The sequence below is a fragment of the Podarcis vaucheri genome (genome assembly GCF_965113315.1).
Source record: "Podarcis vaucheri genome assembly, chromosome: 5".
Taxonomy (NCBI): Eukaryota; Metazoa; Chordata; class Lepidosauria; order Squamata; family Lacertidae; genus Podarcis; species Podarcis vaucheri.
In genome coordinates, this window is record NC_138763.1 from 101174094 (window position 1) to 101190559 (window position 16466).

General features: G+C 41.2%; 1 protein-coding gene and 1 long non-coding RNA gene across 8 annotated transcripts in view; both read right to left on the bottom strand.

Moving 5' to 3' along the window:
* LOC309532726 overlaps nt 1-8195 on the bottom strand; it is a 34630-nt gene extending 26435 nt beyond the window's left edge. The window contains exon 1 of the long non-coding RNA XR_014219980.1: nt 5979-8195. This is a non-coding gene — a long non-coding RNA (uncharacterized lncRNA). The remainder of the gene's footprint in view (nt 1-5978) is intronic.
* Nucleotides 8196-10379: 2184 nt separating this feature from the next.
* The window catches only part of LOC309532667 (lactosylceramide 4-alpha-galactosyltransferase-like), a 53571-nt gene continuing 47484 nt past the window's right edge, over nt 10380-16466 (bottom strand). For 3 of the 7 annotated variants that reach the window (XM_082223279.1, XM_082223278.1, XM_082223277.1), the window contains exon 2: nt 10380-11644. In XM_082223279.1, coding sequence (XP_082079405.1) covers nt 10536-11597 — 1062 coding nt within the window. In that variant the 5' untranslated portion in view covers nt 11598-11644 and the 3' untranslated portion in view covers nt 10380-10535. Of the gene's footprint in view, nt 11645-13516; nt 13592-16466 lie in introns of those variants that run through there. The other 4 variants (XM_082223275.1, XM_082223274.1, XM_082223280.1 and 1 more) reach the window with 3 other exon arrangements.

Here is a 16466-nt window from a genome sequence, read left to right on the forward strand (position 1 = left end):
CTGCATGAAAAGGAACTTTTTGGGAAAATTTATCTGCCATTTTAAACCCCTGGAACGGATTGCCTTGATAGGGAAGCCGAATAGAGGACTGTCATTCTGCTAAAGAAAATTTCTTTGAATAGACACTTTATTTAACTTTGGGAAAGATACAAAATTACTGGACTATTAAGACTTAAGTATAAATTTGGGAACTGTTGCAGTGGACCTTTGTGGGACATTGAGGATATTTTGGAGGAGACATTTTGTAGCAAAGACTCTGGAGATTTCCCCCCCTAGAGGACTTTGTTGAAACAGTTGCAAACTGGACTTCTATGGCCACGTTATTGGAACTCTCCACTTGAAAACAATCTACAGGCGTGGGAGTGACCTTGGCTTGGTGTGAGAGTGTTATGGATGACGACAGAACTACTAGATCCGGTAAACATTACAAGTCTGTCACTCCACATCAGCGAAGGGCTTCAGTTTCAAGTACAGTAACAGCTGCAGCTGGACAAACAAAAGCAAAAACTATGTCATCTGATGCTGTGGCACAAGCTCTATGTAAAATAAATGAGTCCTTGGAATTTTTGACAAAACAAGGTACAGAATCCAGTAAACAACTGGCTGAGGTTTCAGCAAAATTAGATTTGAACACGAAAAGCATTAATGAACTGGGAAAGAAGGTGAACTCAAACACACAATCTATTGAAAAGCTCCTAGAAGAATCAGCCACAACTCGTAAGATCGCAGAGGAAGCAAAGGGTATTGCAGTTGCTACCCAGGAAAAGATACCACCAGTCTATAAAAAATTAGAAGATCATGAGTTGGCTTTGTCTATGCTCGAATTGCAAAGAAAGGAGAGAAATTTGAGAATAAGAGCAGTGCCTGAAAGTGAAAAGGATAACCTGGTGGACTTTCTTACAAAAGAATTTTCGGACTTTTGGCAACAGGAGTTAGAGAAGGAAGAATTTAAGACTGTGACTGCTTTTAGATTGGGCAGAAGACAAAATAGAAAGAAACCAAGGGACTGTCTGATAACCTTAGGATCGAAAGAAGAAAGAGATAAAATATTGAATCTGCACTACCAAAGAACTCTGGAAATTGAAAATTCTTATGTGGAAATTTTTAAGGATATACCCAAGCATATTTTGGATGCAAGAACTTACTATAAAGATTTGGTTGACTTATTGAGAAAGAACAGAATACTCTTCAGGTGGGAATTTCCTCAAGGCCTATCTTTTAAGTACAAGGGAAGGAAAACAAGAATAAAATCAGTGAGCGACAAGGATCAATTTCTAGGAGATAACGAAGAAGACCTTTTGAAAGAAGTGGCTGGAGTGGAACCAGGCTCATCAGTAGAAGAAATACCTGACATAGCTAATCTATCATATGGACTGCAACCTACCGACAGAAGAGGAACAACAACTCAGGGCAGTAGGAGGGAAGAGTAAATAATCCCATCATGGCTCTGCAACTTCTAAGATAGAATTGTAATGGTCTGAACCTTCCCTGAAAAAGGAGGAATGTCTGTCATATATTGAAAAAAAAGCAATTGGACTTGATTTGTTTACAAGAAACACATGTGACAAGGCTGCATAGGAAACTACTCATCAATAAAAGATTAGGACAGGAATTTATTTCATCTGATAAAGTTAAGAGGAGTGGTAATCTATGCAAAGGAAAAATTATCTCCGAAATTGATGTTTAAGGATGAACAAGGAAGATTTTTGGCAATTGAAATTCAAGTTCAAGGAGAAAAATTTTGATATTAGGAATTTATGTACCAAATGAAGGGAAGTCGGAATTCTTTAAGAAGTTGCATGAGATTTTACTGGACTATTTGGATTACAACTTAATTTTGATGGGAGACATGAATGGAGTAGTATCTACAAATATGGACAAGGCACAAAGACAGGTAGTCTCTAAAGATGGAAGACTACCAAAGACCTTCTTTGAAATGACTGAAAATATGGACTTGATTGACATTTGGAGAATAAAGAACCCTCTCTCTCGAGAGAGGGAACTTTCTTTTCTGAAGCAAAAATGACATGGACTAGAATTGACCACATTTGGGTTACTAGTGGAATGGCACCGAGAATTAAGAAAGTGGAAATTGCGCAAAAACGTGCTCCGACCATAATGCGGTGAAGATGGAGATGAAACTAACAACAGCTGGCTCTTTCAGATGGAGGATGAATGACACCTTATTCAGAGATGAGGAGGTATACAGAAAGGCCCAAAAAACACTGAGAGACTATTTTGAAATAAACTTGAAAACAGAGGTCGAAAAGAGAGTAATATGGGACGCAAGTAAAGCTGTTATGCGAGGATTTTTGATACAACAAAATGCAATAAGGAAGAGAAGTCAAAATGAGAAAAAGGATAAGATCATGGACAAGATAAAAGAAGGAGAAAAGAAATTAAGATCTAAACCAAAGTCCCAAGAGATCTTGAGAGAGATTAAGTTCTATCAGACACAATATATGGAATTGATGAACCAAGAAATATAATGGAAAATTAAACTAATGAGACAAAAGACATTTGAATCTGCAGACAAATGTGGTAAACCTCTGGCCTGGCAATTGAAGAAAAGACAAAAATTAAATACGGTTACAAATTTAGAAGTTGAAGGAAGGAACATCTATAAGCCAAATGAGATTAGAAACTGTTTTCAGAGTTATTTTAAAAAACTATATTCACAAGGGCCGGAGAAAGAAAAAGACATAGACGATTTTCTTAAGAAACATGGATTACAAAAAATTTCTCTGCAAAGTAAAATAACTTTAAACCAGAAAATAAATGATCAGGAGATAGAAGGTGCCATTCAAAATATGCAACTGGGCAAATCTCCAGGACCGGATGGGTTGATTTCCAGATATTATAAAGCTTTGAAGGAGTGGCTATTACAACCTTTGAAGGAAGTCTGTAATGAAATTTTGGAGGGGGGGGAAGCACCGGAATCGTGGAAAGAAGCTTACATTACACTCATACCGAAAACTGAGACTGAAAAGACTCAACTAAAGAACTACCGCCCTATATCGCTACTCAATGTGGATTACAAAATTTTTGCAGACATTTTGGCAAAAAGATTGAAAAAAGTATTGATGGAGGAGATTCATAAGGACCAAGCAGGCTTTCTCCCAGGAAGACATTTGTCAGACAACGTGAGGAATATAATAGACATTTTGGAATTACTAGAGGTGAATATGAACACTAAGGCAGTAATGATATTTGTGGATGCGGAGAAAGCTTTTGATAACATTTCTTGGAGTTTCATGAAGAAGAATCTACATGGGATGGGGGTAGGCCAAGGATTTGAGAATGGTATGGGTGCAATTTATTCTGAACAGAAGGCGAAGTTAATTGTAAATAATGTGGTAACGGAAGAATTTAAAATAGAAAAAGGGACACGACAGGGGTGCCCAATTTCCCCATTGCTTTTTATATCAGTCCTGGAGGTTTTGCTAAATATGATCAGAAGAGACCAGCTGGTTAAAGGGGTACAGGTCAGAGCTAAACAGTACAAATTGAGGGCATTTGCAGATGACTTGGTACTTACTTTACAAGAGCCAGACACTAGTACGAAAAGAGTTTTAGAATTAATCCAAGAATTTGGTCAAGTTGCAGGGTTTAAACTGAACAAACAAAAAACTAAGGGTATTGGAGAAAAAATTATCAGGTATAGAAAGGGAGAGGTTCCAGAATGAAACAGGTTTGACTGTGGTTAAGAAAGTGAAATACTTGGGGATTAACATGACATCTAAGAATGTGAATTTATTTAAAGACAATTACAGTGGTGCCCCGCAAGACGAAATTAATTCGTTCCGCAATTTTTGTCGTCTAGCGAATTTTTCGTCTTGCGAAGCACGAAATCCCATAGGAATGCATTGAAAATCAATTAATGCGTTCCTATGGTCAAAAAAAGTCCAAACAAAGCCAAATTTGGTACAACAACAGTTTATTAACTGCTCTTTAAAGTCACACATACTGTAAAGAGCGGTTCAAAAATTTAAGGGAAAATAAATTAACTTTATAAACAAAACATGTCTTTGTTTTTAGTCAAAGAAAAAAAGTCACGAGACGTTTTCGTCTTGCGAAGCAAGCCCATAGGGGAAATTCGTCTTGCGAGGCAAATCGCGAACGGAAAAAACTTTCGTCTAGCGAGTTTTTTGTATTGCGAGGCATTCGTCTTGCGGGGCACCACTGTATGAGAAATGCTGGGCAGAAGTTAAAAAAGATCTAGAAATATGGTCAAATTTGAAGCTTTCCTTGTTAGGCCGAATTGCTGTTATTAAGATGAATGTATTGCCTAGAATGCTATTTTTATTTCAAGCATTGCAAATTGTGGACAAGATGGACTGTTTCAAGAGGTGGCAGAAAGACATTTCGAAATTTGTCTGGCAGGGCAAAAAACCCAGAATAAAATTTAAAATTTTAACGGATGCAAAAGAAAGAGGGGGATTTGCCCTGCCGGACTTTAAACTTTATTATGAATCAGCAGCTTTTTGTTGGATGAAAGATCGGCTGCTCCTCGAGAATACAGATATTTTGGATTTGGAAGGATTTAACAATGTATTTGGATGGCATGCATATCTATGGTATGACAAGGTTAAAGCGCATAAGGCTTTTAAAAGTCATATCGTTAGGAAAGCACTATATAAGGTTTGGATTAGATATAAAGATTTGTTGGAAAATAAAACCCCAAGATGGTTGTCGCCAATGGAGGCAAAAACTGTGAAAAAGCTCAATATGGAGGCCAAATGGCCAAAATATTGGGAAATTTTGGAACAGGAGGGAGACAAACTGAAATTACAGAGTTTCGAGAAATTGAAAGATAAAGTGCGAGATTGGCTCCATTATTATCAAATAATGGAGGTTTACAAACAAGACAGGAAAATTGGCTTCCAGGTGGAGAAATCCAAATTAGAAACAGAACTGCTAGAACCCAACACTAAGAACTTGTCAAGAATGTATAACTTGCTGTTGAAATGGAATACACAAGATGAAGCAGTGAAATCAGCTATGATAAAGTGGGCACAGGATATTGGTCATAACATTATGTTGGCTGACTGGGAACAGTTGTGGACCACCGGTATGAAATTTACGGCATGTAATGCCTTAAAGGAAAATATTATGAAAATGATTTATAGGTGGTACATGACCCCAGTCAAGCTTGCCAAAATTTACCACTTGTCTGATAATAAATGTTGGAAATGTGAAGAAACTGAAGGTACTTTTTTTCACCTTTGGTGGACATGCCCAAAGATTAAGGCCTTCTGGGAAATGATATATAATGAAATGAAAAAGGTACTTAAATGTACTTTCCCTAAGAAACCAGAAGCCTTTCTCCTGGGAATTGTTGGCCAATTGGTGTTAAAGAAAGATAGAACATTTTTCATGTACGCTACAACGGCAGCAAGAATACTCATCGCAAAGTATTGGAAGACAGAAGACTTACCCACTCTGGAAGAATGGCAGATGAAGGTGACGGACTATATGGCTTTGGCTGAGATGACTGGCAGAATCCGAGACCAGGGGAAAGAGAGGTCGGAAGAAGATTGGAAGAAATTTAAAATTTATCTTAAGAAATACTGTAAAATTAATGAGTGCTAAAATGTTATGGGTATAAAAAGTAAGTGGATTACAGCTGTAAAGATTAAGTAGAAGGAAAGAAAAGGAAATAATTAGACAATTAGATAAAATTAAGGGGGAGGATTTGCTGGAATAAATTTAGGAATTGGAATGCAGAAAGGGGAGGTATGGGGAGGTCCCTGAAATAAGTTTTAAGGGAAAAAAAGGATATGAAACTATACATGTTTGTTTTTGTGTTTGTATGTCTGTATTGTCTGTGTTTATATAAATTGTGAAAAACTAATAAAAATGTTATTTAAAAAACAAACAAAACAGAAGGTCTCTATATGGGCTCTTGGGTACCCCATAAGGGAAAAGGAGCAGTTTTTGTTTACAATACTGCAATGCATTTACATTTGTAATCAAACCTACCTACTTTTTGGTGTCAGCTGTGAACAAGTACATTCCATCTGAAGAGCATTTATTTGCCTGTTGCTTTTCTTTCTTTCCTCCTCAAATAGAGTTGTAAGCATTTGGGAATGGCTTCCTGACATTTTAACTTATTGATATAAGGAAATGTCTCTTTGATTGTTATAACAGGCAGCAGCCACTAACCCAGTTCTTCCTCCTTTTCCACAACCATGGCACTCATTTTTATTCTGTTCTCCCTTTCTCAAGTCTCCAGTAAAACTGAAACGCTTGAGGCAAAGTCTTGCCTTTTTTGACAGATGCATTTGGGGAAATGTTGTAACTTTGCACTGGCCTGTTGCTTCTTTCTTCAAAATGCATGCAACCATCATGCAACAACAGGAATACTTCCTTCTCTTCTTCACCATGGCATTGCTTAAACTCAGAAGGCTTTCCCTTGACCATGCCTTTTCCATCAGAAATTGCAGAGGGGGGCATGGAGGAAATGACAGTGGAAATGTGTACACAAGTAATACAGAAAGGGGAATTACATATACACATAGCTGTCAACTTACAGATTTGAAAATAAGGGACCAGCAGCCTTGAAAATAAGGGATCAGCAGCCAAAATAAGGGATCAACAATTACTTTGATAAAATACATATTTTGTTGCATGCAAATGGCTTTAGATACCTATGAGGTCCATAAATTACCATATAGCATATATTCAACACAAAAAAACAGCAACAATTTGTTGTTGACAAAGGACAGCTGGACATAGAAAGGGCCCCATTACCTTCAGTAGCTTATTTAAGGGACATAATCAATAAGGGACAGCAGTGGGAGATGGCGCTGGAATAAGGGACTGTCCCGCCAAATAAGGGACGCTTGACAGCTATGCATATACAAACATCAGAAAATGGTACTCGCTGTGAGACTGCCACCCTCATGTCATTCCGGGATTGCATCCAAGTTTCTGACATTGCCTAGAGCAGGAGAAGCTAACCCTGGTCTACAAGTCATGTCAACCCTCCAAAAGATATGGTTCTACCCCCCGCAGCCACAGCCAAAACTTGTCATCCAAAATAATTAATTAGGTAAGTAAATGTATATTTTTTTATTTTTAAAATATTTTAATGGCTACTCCTATACTAGGTTCTCTTCAGCAATGCCATTTTTTTGTGTGTGAACCTATCTTTGCCATGACCCTTCCAAAATTTGTCCTTTTTTTTTTTAATTAAACTGAATTTAGTTATGAATGATAAAAAAAATTTCAAATAGCAAACATCTTGAGAAATGCAGTTTTCACCATGGCCACTTCTAAGCTTTGGTGACACCCACTTTTGCCTCTCAGCCACACCCAGTTTGACATGTGGCCCAGGAACAGTTGATCATAAGCCCGTGTGTGGTCCTCAGCTTGAAAAAAATGTATCTTTTAAAAAAAAAAAAACTTTTAAAGTTAGTTTTCCAATATACCCCCAATAATAGCCAAATTATAACAATAACAATTAATTCCCAAATTATACAATTATCAAAGTGCCAATCAACTTCCAATTAATACATTTTAGTTAAAGTGGCTCCCCACATGATGGTTTGGGTGCATTTTCGATCTTATATCACTGCGTTCCATAATCTTAATTAATATCAGTTACATTTGAGTTATACTAATCCCTTAGTCAACAGCTACATAATTAATTATTTCCATTCGTGATGTTACAATATAAAAATTTATAAAGTTTCAAGTGACGAACTCAAACCATTATCTTTATTCTGCCCTGCGTGTAAAAACTGTTACATCCATGGAGATTTCTTCTGTCCATATGGTGTTGTCTCTTTTACTTCCCAGCTGTTGTTTTCTCCCATCGTGGCTTCGGGTAGAACTGTTTCTCAGAAGTCTTATCTCTCCGTCCCTTGCTTCGATGTCTCGGAACAGGTGACAGGTTGCTAGAAAACTTTCTGTCTCACTAGTAAAACATGTCACAGATCTCCGCCATTTCCCCCTAAGCCTAGGAAAAGGTGGGCAGTTTTTGAACGTGCTAAAGAATTAATACTCCTTTCCAACTCCCAGAATCTCTGCAGCGTTCTTATCACAGTCCCCAAATTCTTTTCTTTCCAGCAAGAGATTTATGGTCTAATTAAACTTTATTACATTCCAACAGTAACACATACAAATCTCAATCTCTTTTTTCTTGTCTGTTGTTTTTAAATGGAAGTGAGGGGGATTTCTCTTTCTTTCCAACACAGATAGGTAGCCGTGTTGGTCTGCCATAGTCAAAATAAAAAAAATCCTTCCAGTACTGCTACTGGAAGGAATTTTTTTATTTTCCAGCACAGTCATACTTGAGCTTCCCCTCCCCATCCTTTCTTCATTTCATATCACACACAGTTTCCATTTTTGCTTGTTAATATGAATATTACTCCAACCTCCCTTCCTCACTTGTAAATATCTTTTTATCTTATATTCCAGAGAGGGTTGCTGAATCATAAATACATAAAAGAAGCTTAGAATAAACAAACTGTGGGTTTTCCTCTCCCCCACCGACTCTCAGGCCAAAGAAAAGCTTATCTCAATTCAAACCTTTGACCCATGTAGCCTGTCTATTCAGCTGTATGTTGTTGCAACCCTTTTCCACCACACACTGGTAATTGAAAGCCAATTAAGGATCCAGTCAAATAAACTACCTCTGCTTCTTAATGGCAGCGTAGGAGGGTTTTCGGCAGACAAAGTGCTTTTACACTCAGCGCCTCCGTGTCTCCCGCATTTCATGCTGAAGCAAGAGTCAGGTACCGAGATGAAATGCGAGTGAAGCCCCCCCCCCATCCATGGGGGGAATCTGCAAGGATAATTTGCCCTCTATCATCCTTGTTTTTTGTTCGCCAACAATCCCCCGCTATTGTGGGGGCTGGCTCCATTAAGGCAGGCAGGACCGGAAACCCAGCTTGAAAAAGGTTAGTTGCTTCTGACCCAGAGGCTCAATACATGAGATGAGTGATACATATACCACAGAGAAGCCTGTCCCGCCATCTGAGAAAATGCTACCTCGTGCACTAATAGAAGGGAGTCTGATGGCATTTGAAGAATGAACAGGTGTGACATGTGTATGGTGGTAGGTACTTAAGAGCGGATGCCTCTTGCACTATTCAGAATTGTCCTGTGCAAACCAAGCTTTTTCAGAAAAATAGTTTTAAGGAGGGGAAAACTCAGTTCCAAAATTCGAACCTTGTGCCACTCCCCACTCCAATGTTCTCTTTGCTTCCCACTTATGTGGCAGCAGTGGAGTTGGAGATGTCTCGTTAGAAGTCTCTCTGAGATGCCCTTCTTAGTCTCTCCTTCCTTCCCTGGAATCTTAAACTTTGCTCCAGGCAGCAGCATCTCCTCTCCAGGAATCCTGAGAAAGGTAGTTTTGCAGGGAACTGGAGTTCTTCTTAGTATAAACATCTGGCATGTGCTGTGCCTCTGCTGAGCATGCTGAAGACAGAAGCATTCAAGGCACCAATGAGTAAAGGGGGTGCTTTGTTTACATGTTGAGCATCGGTGAAAAAAATGCAAAGAAAGTTCTGCTAACTTCATAATGTAGCTGAGCATTACGAGTTGAGGAGCTTCACATATCAAGCCAAGTAAATGCAAATTTCAGTGAGGCAAGGCACATTAACTGAGGTACGAAATGTTCAGACGCGATCATGAAAATGTATGCAATGCACATGTAGTTCCAGCCTGAATCTATTCCCATCTTTAAATTGCAAAAGCCTGCAGTCATGGTTTCAGTGTCATATTCTGCTGGCACCTAGCCCTTCTTTTTAGAAAATATGCATGTTTCTTTTATGGTCAGAATAAGGAAGAGTCCCAACTCACAAGTTTGCATATATCTTACTTGGCCATCATAAAAGTACAGTGGTACCTCAGGTTACAAACACTTTTGAGTTATGTTTTTTTCGGGTTATGAATGATATTAACCCGGAAGTGAGTTTTCCGAGCTCTTGGAGGCCTCACAGCTGCCCAGAGCCAAGCCCAGACATCCGTGGGGCCTACGGAGGCTCCGCAAATGGCCTCCAGCTGCGTGAGCTCTCAGAGGCCTCCGTGAATGCCGGAAGCCAAGCCAATTGTGGAAGAGGACCCTGAGCCCCCATCCAAACCATGACTATCATCAGCACAGGTAAGGAAAAAAACACATTTCCATTTTGTACTGTTTTGCTAATTTCATTTTATGGATCAATGGCCTCTTTAGGTAGTAAAATTCATGTAAAATTGCTGTTTTGGGGTCGCTTTTCATCGTCTGGAACGGATCAATACACTTTCCATTACTTTCAATGGGAAAGTCCGCTTCAGGTTAAGAACGCACTTCCGGAACCAATTTAGTACTTAACCTGAGGTACCACTGTATTCTTTTCTGAACTCCCAAGCCTGCTGGAACTCACAGCCATTCAGCTGCTCTTTGAAATGTTGAGCCAGCAACTCTACTGCTCCGTGGGGCTACCATTGTCAAATGGTGATAGAGAATGGTGATTACCTGCCAGGGCTGAACAGCTTGGCTGATTTGCGTTTGTATCAACAGCAGGCTGCTGCTAGGCCCTGCCCCTTCAGAATGAGATCTTCATGAGCCTGTATGTGGAAGGACAATAGTGGGATTGCAGCTGAGCTAGCAAGGTTTTAGAGGTGATCGCAAGTTGTGTCCCTTGACTTTTCTTATTCCAGACATGCACTGCATAGGAGTTTCTAAAGAGTATGGGAAGTTCTGAAGCATTAATTGCTTCAAAATACTTCCTCCAATCCTGCCAGCGAATGGGATAAAAGGCATCTCGTGGGACAGCAGTAACACCCTTACAGCTTTTGCTGCTTCGGAGGCTATGGACAGAGCACCACCTCTTAAAAATGCGTGTCAGGAGCTGTGGACCCTGGTGCCCCCAGATCCATCGGTTGTAGTCCACCACAAAGTCCTGCATGCAAAGCTCTATAAACTTGTGTTTGGGCTCAAACGAGAGAAAGGCACCATTAAGTATATATTTGGACTGCGTACCAAGCACATTGGTGAGGTTATTTAAGTTCTTGAGGACTATGAAGTCTGTGTCTAAATAGATGCCACCAAGTTTCCACATGATGGTGATTCGGCATGCATCAGAAAGGATGGGCAAGAAATAAGGCTCCCACCTCTGCTGAGCCACTGAGTACCAGCCAGCGAGGGGGGTGTTAGAGAAAAGGTTAATCAAGTCCAAATGTTTGAATTCAATGTTGGGGAAACAGCTAAGCAAGGAGAAGGCCACATGTTTGGGCAAAGTCTTATTGTAGCTTGCTAAACCCTTCATAAGAACAATGATTCTGGACTCAGGGTGAACCCTGGCTGCTGATTCAACAGAACACATAAACAGGAAGTTTGGATTCATTCGTTCCGATGTCTCTACAAAGTATATGTCTTTGTGTGATGAAGGAGGCCATCTGGATGAAGGAGTGGGAAGAGGAGGACACTTAACCTCTGTAGGCAAACTGTAGTGCTGTCTCTTGTCTTGGGCATCCTGGGTGATTCTCCAGTAGAACATGATACAGATGAAGGACATGAACTTAAAGATGATGATGCACACAGCCCAGAGTTTGTAGTTTGAAGTCAACTTGATTAATTTCAGTATGCAGGTAGGCACTTTCCACATCGTCTACTCACTACAGAGTTTTGAACTTGAAGGAAAACCAAAATGAGCTGCAAGCAAACAAACAAACCAAATGAATTAATAACTTGATTAATAAATAAGGAGTGAAATAAATACAAAGTGGCAACATAAATTGCTGATCATGATTACAACTGAGGTGATCCCCCCCCCCCGAAAATTAGCTACCCCTCCCAGTTTGGTGCCATCTGCAAATTTGATGAGCATACCCTCATTTCCTTCATCCAAGTTGGATAAAGATGTTGGACAACAACAGGCCCAGGACAGAACCCTGAAGCACCTCACCTGACATTTTGCCCCAGGAAGACGAAGAACCATTCATGAGTACTCTTTGTTCGATCAGTCAACCAGCTACAAATCCACCTAACAGTTATAGAGCCCACATTTTACCAGCTTCCTCACAAGAATATCATGGGGGACTCTGTCAAAAACTTTACTGAAATCAAAATACACTATATCCACAGCATTCCCCTGATCCACCAAGATTGTAACTCAATAAAAAAAGAAAAGAGATTCATCTGGCATGGCTTGTTTTTGAGAAACCCATTCTGGGTCCTGATGATCACAGCATCCTTTTCTAAGTGCTCACTATTACTCTTATAGGACCTTTCCTGAAATCAATGTCAAGCTCACTGGTTAGTAGTTACCTACCTGGGTCTTCTTTTTCCCCTTTTTGGAGATTTTGGAGACAACGTTTGCCCACCTCCAGTCTTCAGGGGCTTCACCTGTTCTCCAAGGATTCTCAAAGATTAAAGGCAATCAATAGATCATTGATTCCCATAATCTCTCATCACTAGTCATGCAGACTGGGGCTGAACCCAGCAATACTTGGAGATGGGAAGATTCTTCTCCATTTTACAATAACACAGTGGAAAAAATAAATTTAGTTAAGCCCTCTCACTTCGTAATTTAAGGCAAAGAGTATACTTCAATATCACAGTTCTCTTTTGAAAATAGCAACTCCATATATTTTTGTTTTCCCTTAGAGGACTTGTTTATAATAATAACTCTTGGCACAAGTACCGCTCCAGTGGGAAGGTAAACGCCGTTTCCGTGCGCTGCTCTGGTTCGTCAGAAGCGGCTTAGTCATGCTGGCCACATGACCCAAAAAAAAACCTGTCTGTGGACAAATGTCAGCTCCCTCGGCCATTAAAGCGAGATGAGCGTGCAACCCCAGAGTCATCCACGACTGGACTTAACTGTCAGGGATCTCTTTCCTTTTTTTTTAACCTGGGCAGCACTGGGGCGGGGCAGGGAGGTCAGGGCTGAGTGGAAACACCAGCAGGAACCTCTGCCAATGTGTCTGTGCAGCCCTGACTTCCCTGCCCAGATCCAACACTTTGGTGGTAAACCCCATTCAGGAAAACCGTAGCAAACTTCTGCAACTCTACCCTATCCTGCCAGCTTCTCCTGAAAGCTACCTGGTGTGGAAAAAGAACAATTTGAAGACTACGTTCCAAGCATTTCTGAAGAAATCTGGTTTAGGGTCAAGGGCAGCAGAGGCAGCGAACAATAGTGAGAAAGCATGTAGTTGCTAGTAAAAACTGTACAGGGAGTGCTGCCAAAATTCTTATCAGGAGTACCGGTAATAATGGTCTTAGTTTCCCTTGCAGAATAGTAAAGTATTTTTTAATCATTTTCCCTAACCCCAGACTAGCTCCATTTTCTGCTTCAAAGCCATTTCCAACTCACTTGTTTCTCGGGGGCAGGGAAGGATTATTAAAATAGTTTTTAGTATGACTCTCTGCAGTTGGGCATAGGGTTGCCAATAGTTCCATTGACCCCTGACTCGATTCTTTTAGCAGCAGCTTTATCTGCCACTGTAATATCCCCCCAAGGCACAGTCCCCCATCATCTCCCAAGACAAACGGTACCACCCAGTATCCGGTGGGAAGGGTACTCACTGTGCGAGGAAAACTTGCAATGGGTCTGCCGTCATACCAGGAAGCAGGAGAACTCAAATAGCAATATTGATTTATGAATTAAAGCTCAACAGCCAGGACTTATCACTCAGGCAACACTAAGGTTCAGACTAGTTTGTGCACAGCTATAGAAAGAGCCACACCCAGACCACATACGTCTTAAAGAAACAAACCACTCTCACTACCCCCACAACTAAAAAGACCACATTGATTTCTGTGACAGGAAAAAGATAATTTGCTACTTCTATTGTTTTTATTAATTAAATTTGTACACTGCCCTGCTTTGCAAGCCTCACTGCTACAACTGGAGACTGAAGAGGGTTCCTGGATCCAATTCCCTATTTGACACTGCATCAGAACTCTGAATAAAGATTATAAGTGTGGTTTTAGCAAGCAGAGACAGCCCCCTGGTAGTGAACATGTCCCAAGCTTATTTATGGGTACATATATCCCAGTTCCTTATTCACAGGGACACTGGCAATTCTTGATGCGGGACTATCCTGGTTGAAAGAGGCTGTTGGTTTTTTGTATCTTTATTTTAGATCTTGATATTTATGTGGAAATTGCTCGATTTGGTTCTGCATTTTTTAATGTTTCATTTATTGTTTACAGCCAGTGCTCTTTTTCTAAGGAAAAATGGTGCCGGTACTCACCATGAAGTTGTTAAGGAAGTAAGTGCCACATTTCAACATTTGGGAAAGAAAGGTGCCAGTACTGAGACAAAACCCAGGTTTAGGATTTCAGTGTTTGATTATGTGAGGGGGGAGGCTGCCAGTGTGAGAGGGAAATAAAGCCCTGCGACCGCAGGAAATAATGTGTCCTTTTAAAACAGAGTTTTGGCGGAAGGCGGGGAAAAATTCCTGTGTGCTGGCTGGGAGAGGCTACGTGAAGAGAGTAGGTTTCATGGCTGGCTTCTTGCTGAAACTATGAGGGGAGCAACAAGAAACACACTTGGGGTGTAATGCTCTGCACTCCCTCCATCCATCAAACCTCAGGTGTAAATATGTGTACGTCATCCACATTTCTTAAAGACACTACAGACTCCACAATGTCTCATTCCAGGGAAACACAAATCCTGGTTAAGTGCCAAGACCCCTGGAATCTTGCTACTGTTCGGCAGAGATTGGGGGGGCAGGGAACAGTATTTTTTCATGTTGCAAGCCACCTTGAGCGTGGTTTGAACTGTGGAAAGACAGCATATACATGTATGAACATATGAAAATGTGAGTTTTCTGAATGATGGGGGGAGAAAACTGGTGTGAGGACATGGGAGGAGAATTTTTATGCATGACTTCTAATGTTTTTTTTTAAAAAAGTGGTCAACTATTCTACAGTAAAGGCTGCTGTGTGGGAGGAAGGTGTTGGTTTTTATTTATTCGTTTTACAGTCAAACAGTGCATTGGACTTTATGAAATCGATCAGTAATAAACGTCATGCTTGGGCGTTCAGAGAACACCAGGTCACACCTTTGGGAACTAGCAAGCAAAGAAAAAAGAAAAAGAAAAGAGGAAGCACAATGGCAGACGTGTGCTGGAGTGATCACCTGAGCTAGAGCACACCTCATTCAGAGGCATACCTAGCCATTGGTAAGGTTGACCCCCGCCAACGGCTCAGTCCCAGGGAGTGGCAAAAATATTGTGAGTGTGGACCCACTGCCCCATGGAGAAGGAGGCACTTGTCTCCAGCATGACCATCTTTGCATCAATAGAATTAGCAACAGCTTCCCGTGTGTGTGTGTGTGTGTGTGTGCGCGCGCGCGCACGTGTGTGTGCGCACGTGTGAGCAATGGAGCCGCAAAGAAGACAAGTGAAGCTGGGTTTCTCTTTGCCCATAGTTACCAGAGTTGAGGATTGACTGGGCTCACTGGCACAGCTTGCAACACCTGGACATATTAACACCCTCTTCCAGCTAGCAGTGTCCTCTCTCTACTCACCACCACCACGTGTGTGCGTTTGAGAGTAAAGTAAAAAGAGACTCAATCATTATTCACCCCGCCTGGAAATGCCCCTCTAAATAATTTAGGAAACATAGGGAGCTGCCTCAAAATGAGTTAGATCACCCAACCATCAGTGTCATCTACACTGAATGGTATCAGCTCTCAAGGGTTTGAAGGAAGGTGCAGGGGACAGGGGGGCAATGATATATTCCTTGCCAAGGGTGCAAGAGAGCCCAGGTATGCCTCAGTGCTCCTCAGTGGGGTCTGGGGAGTTCACTGCATCCCACTGTGCCGCTCAAGCCTGTGTCTGCCAACTTGAAAGGCAGAACGGGTGCCCCTGCCATGGATGAGCCTCCGTCTCCACCATGATTTGTGCCTGGTTCTTTCTCCTTAATCTGGAATATTGGCATTAATCAAGAGGCGCTCCTGGACTGCCAATGGACTGCAATCAACCAGCTGCCAAAAGGGCGGGAGGAAAATGCGGTCAGCTGCAAGAATGATGTAATGAAGATTGACTGTCAGGGACTGGAATGAAGAGGAATCATAGAATCATAGAGTTGGAAGAGACCACAAGGGCCATCAAGTCCAACCCCCTGCCAAGCAGGAAACACCATCAGAGCACTCCTGACATATGGTTGTCAAGCCTCTGCTTAAAGACCTCCAAAGAAGGAGACTCCACCACACTCCTTGGCAGCAAATTCCACTGTCAAACAGCTCTTACTGTCAGGAAGTTCTTCCTAATGTTTAGGTGGAATCTTCTTTCTTGTAGTTTGGAAGAGGAATGGTGGAGATCGCCGCCAGCCCCCACTTCTCCTGTAGCTGACAGGGAAGAGGGAGGCCGGGTTGAGTTACAGCCAAGCTGTGAGGGAGATAACAAGGCAGAGACAGGCAAGCAGCCAAGTTATGAGGAGTTAGGAGAAGCAGCGGGGGAGATAGAGCAGCCAGTGGACATGATCCGCCATCCCCTAGAATGCGACATTCATTAAGGGTGCAAGA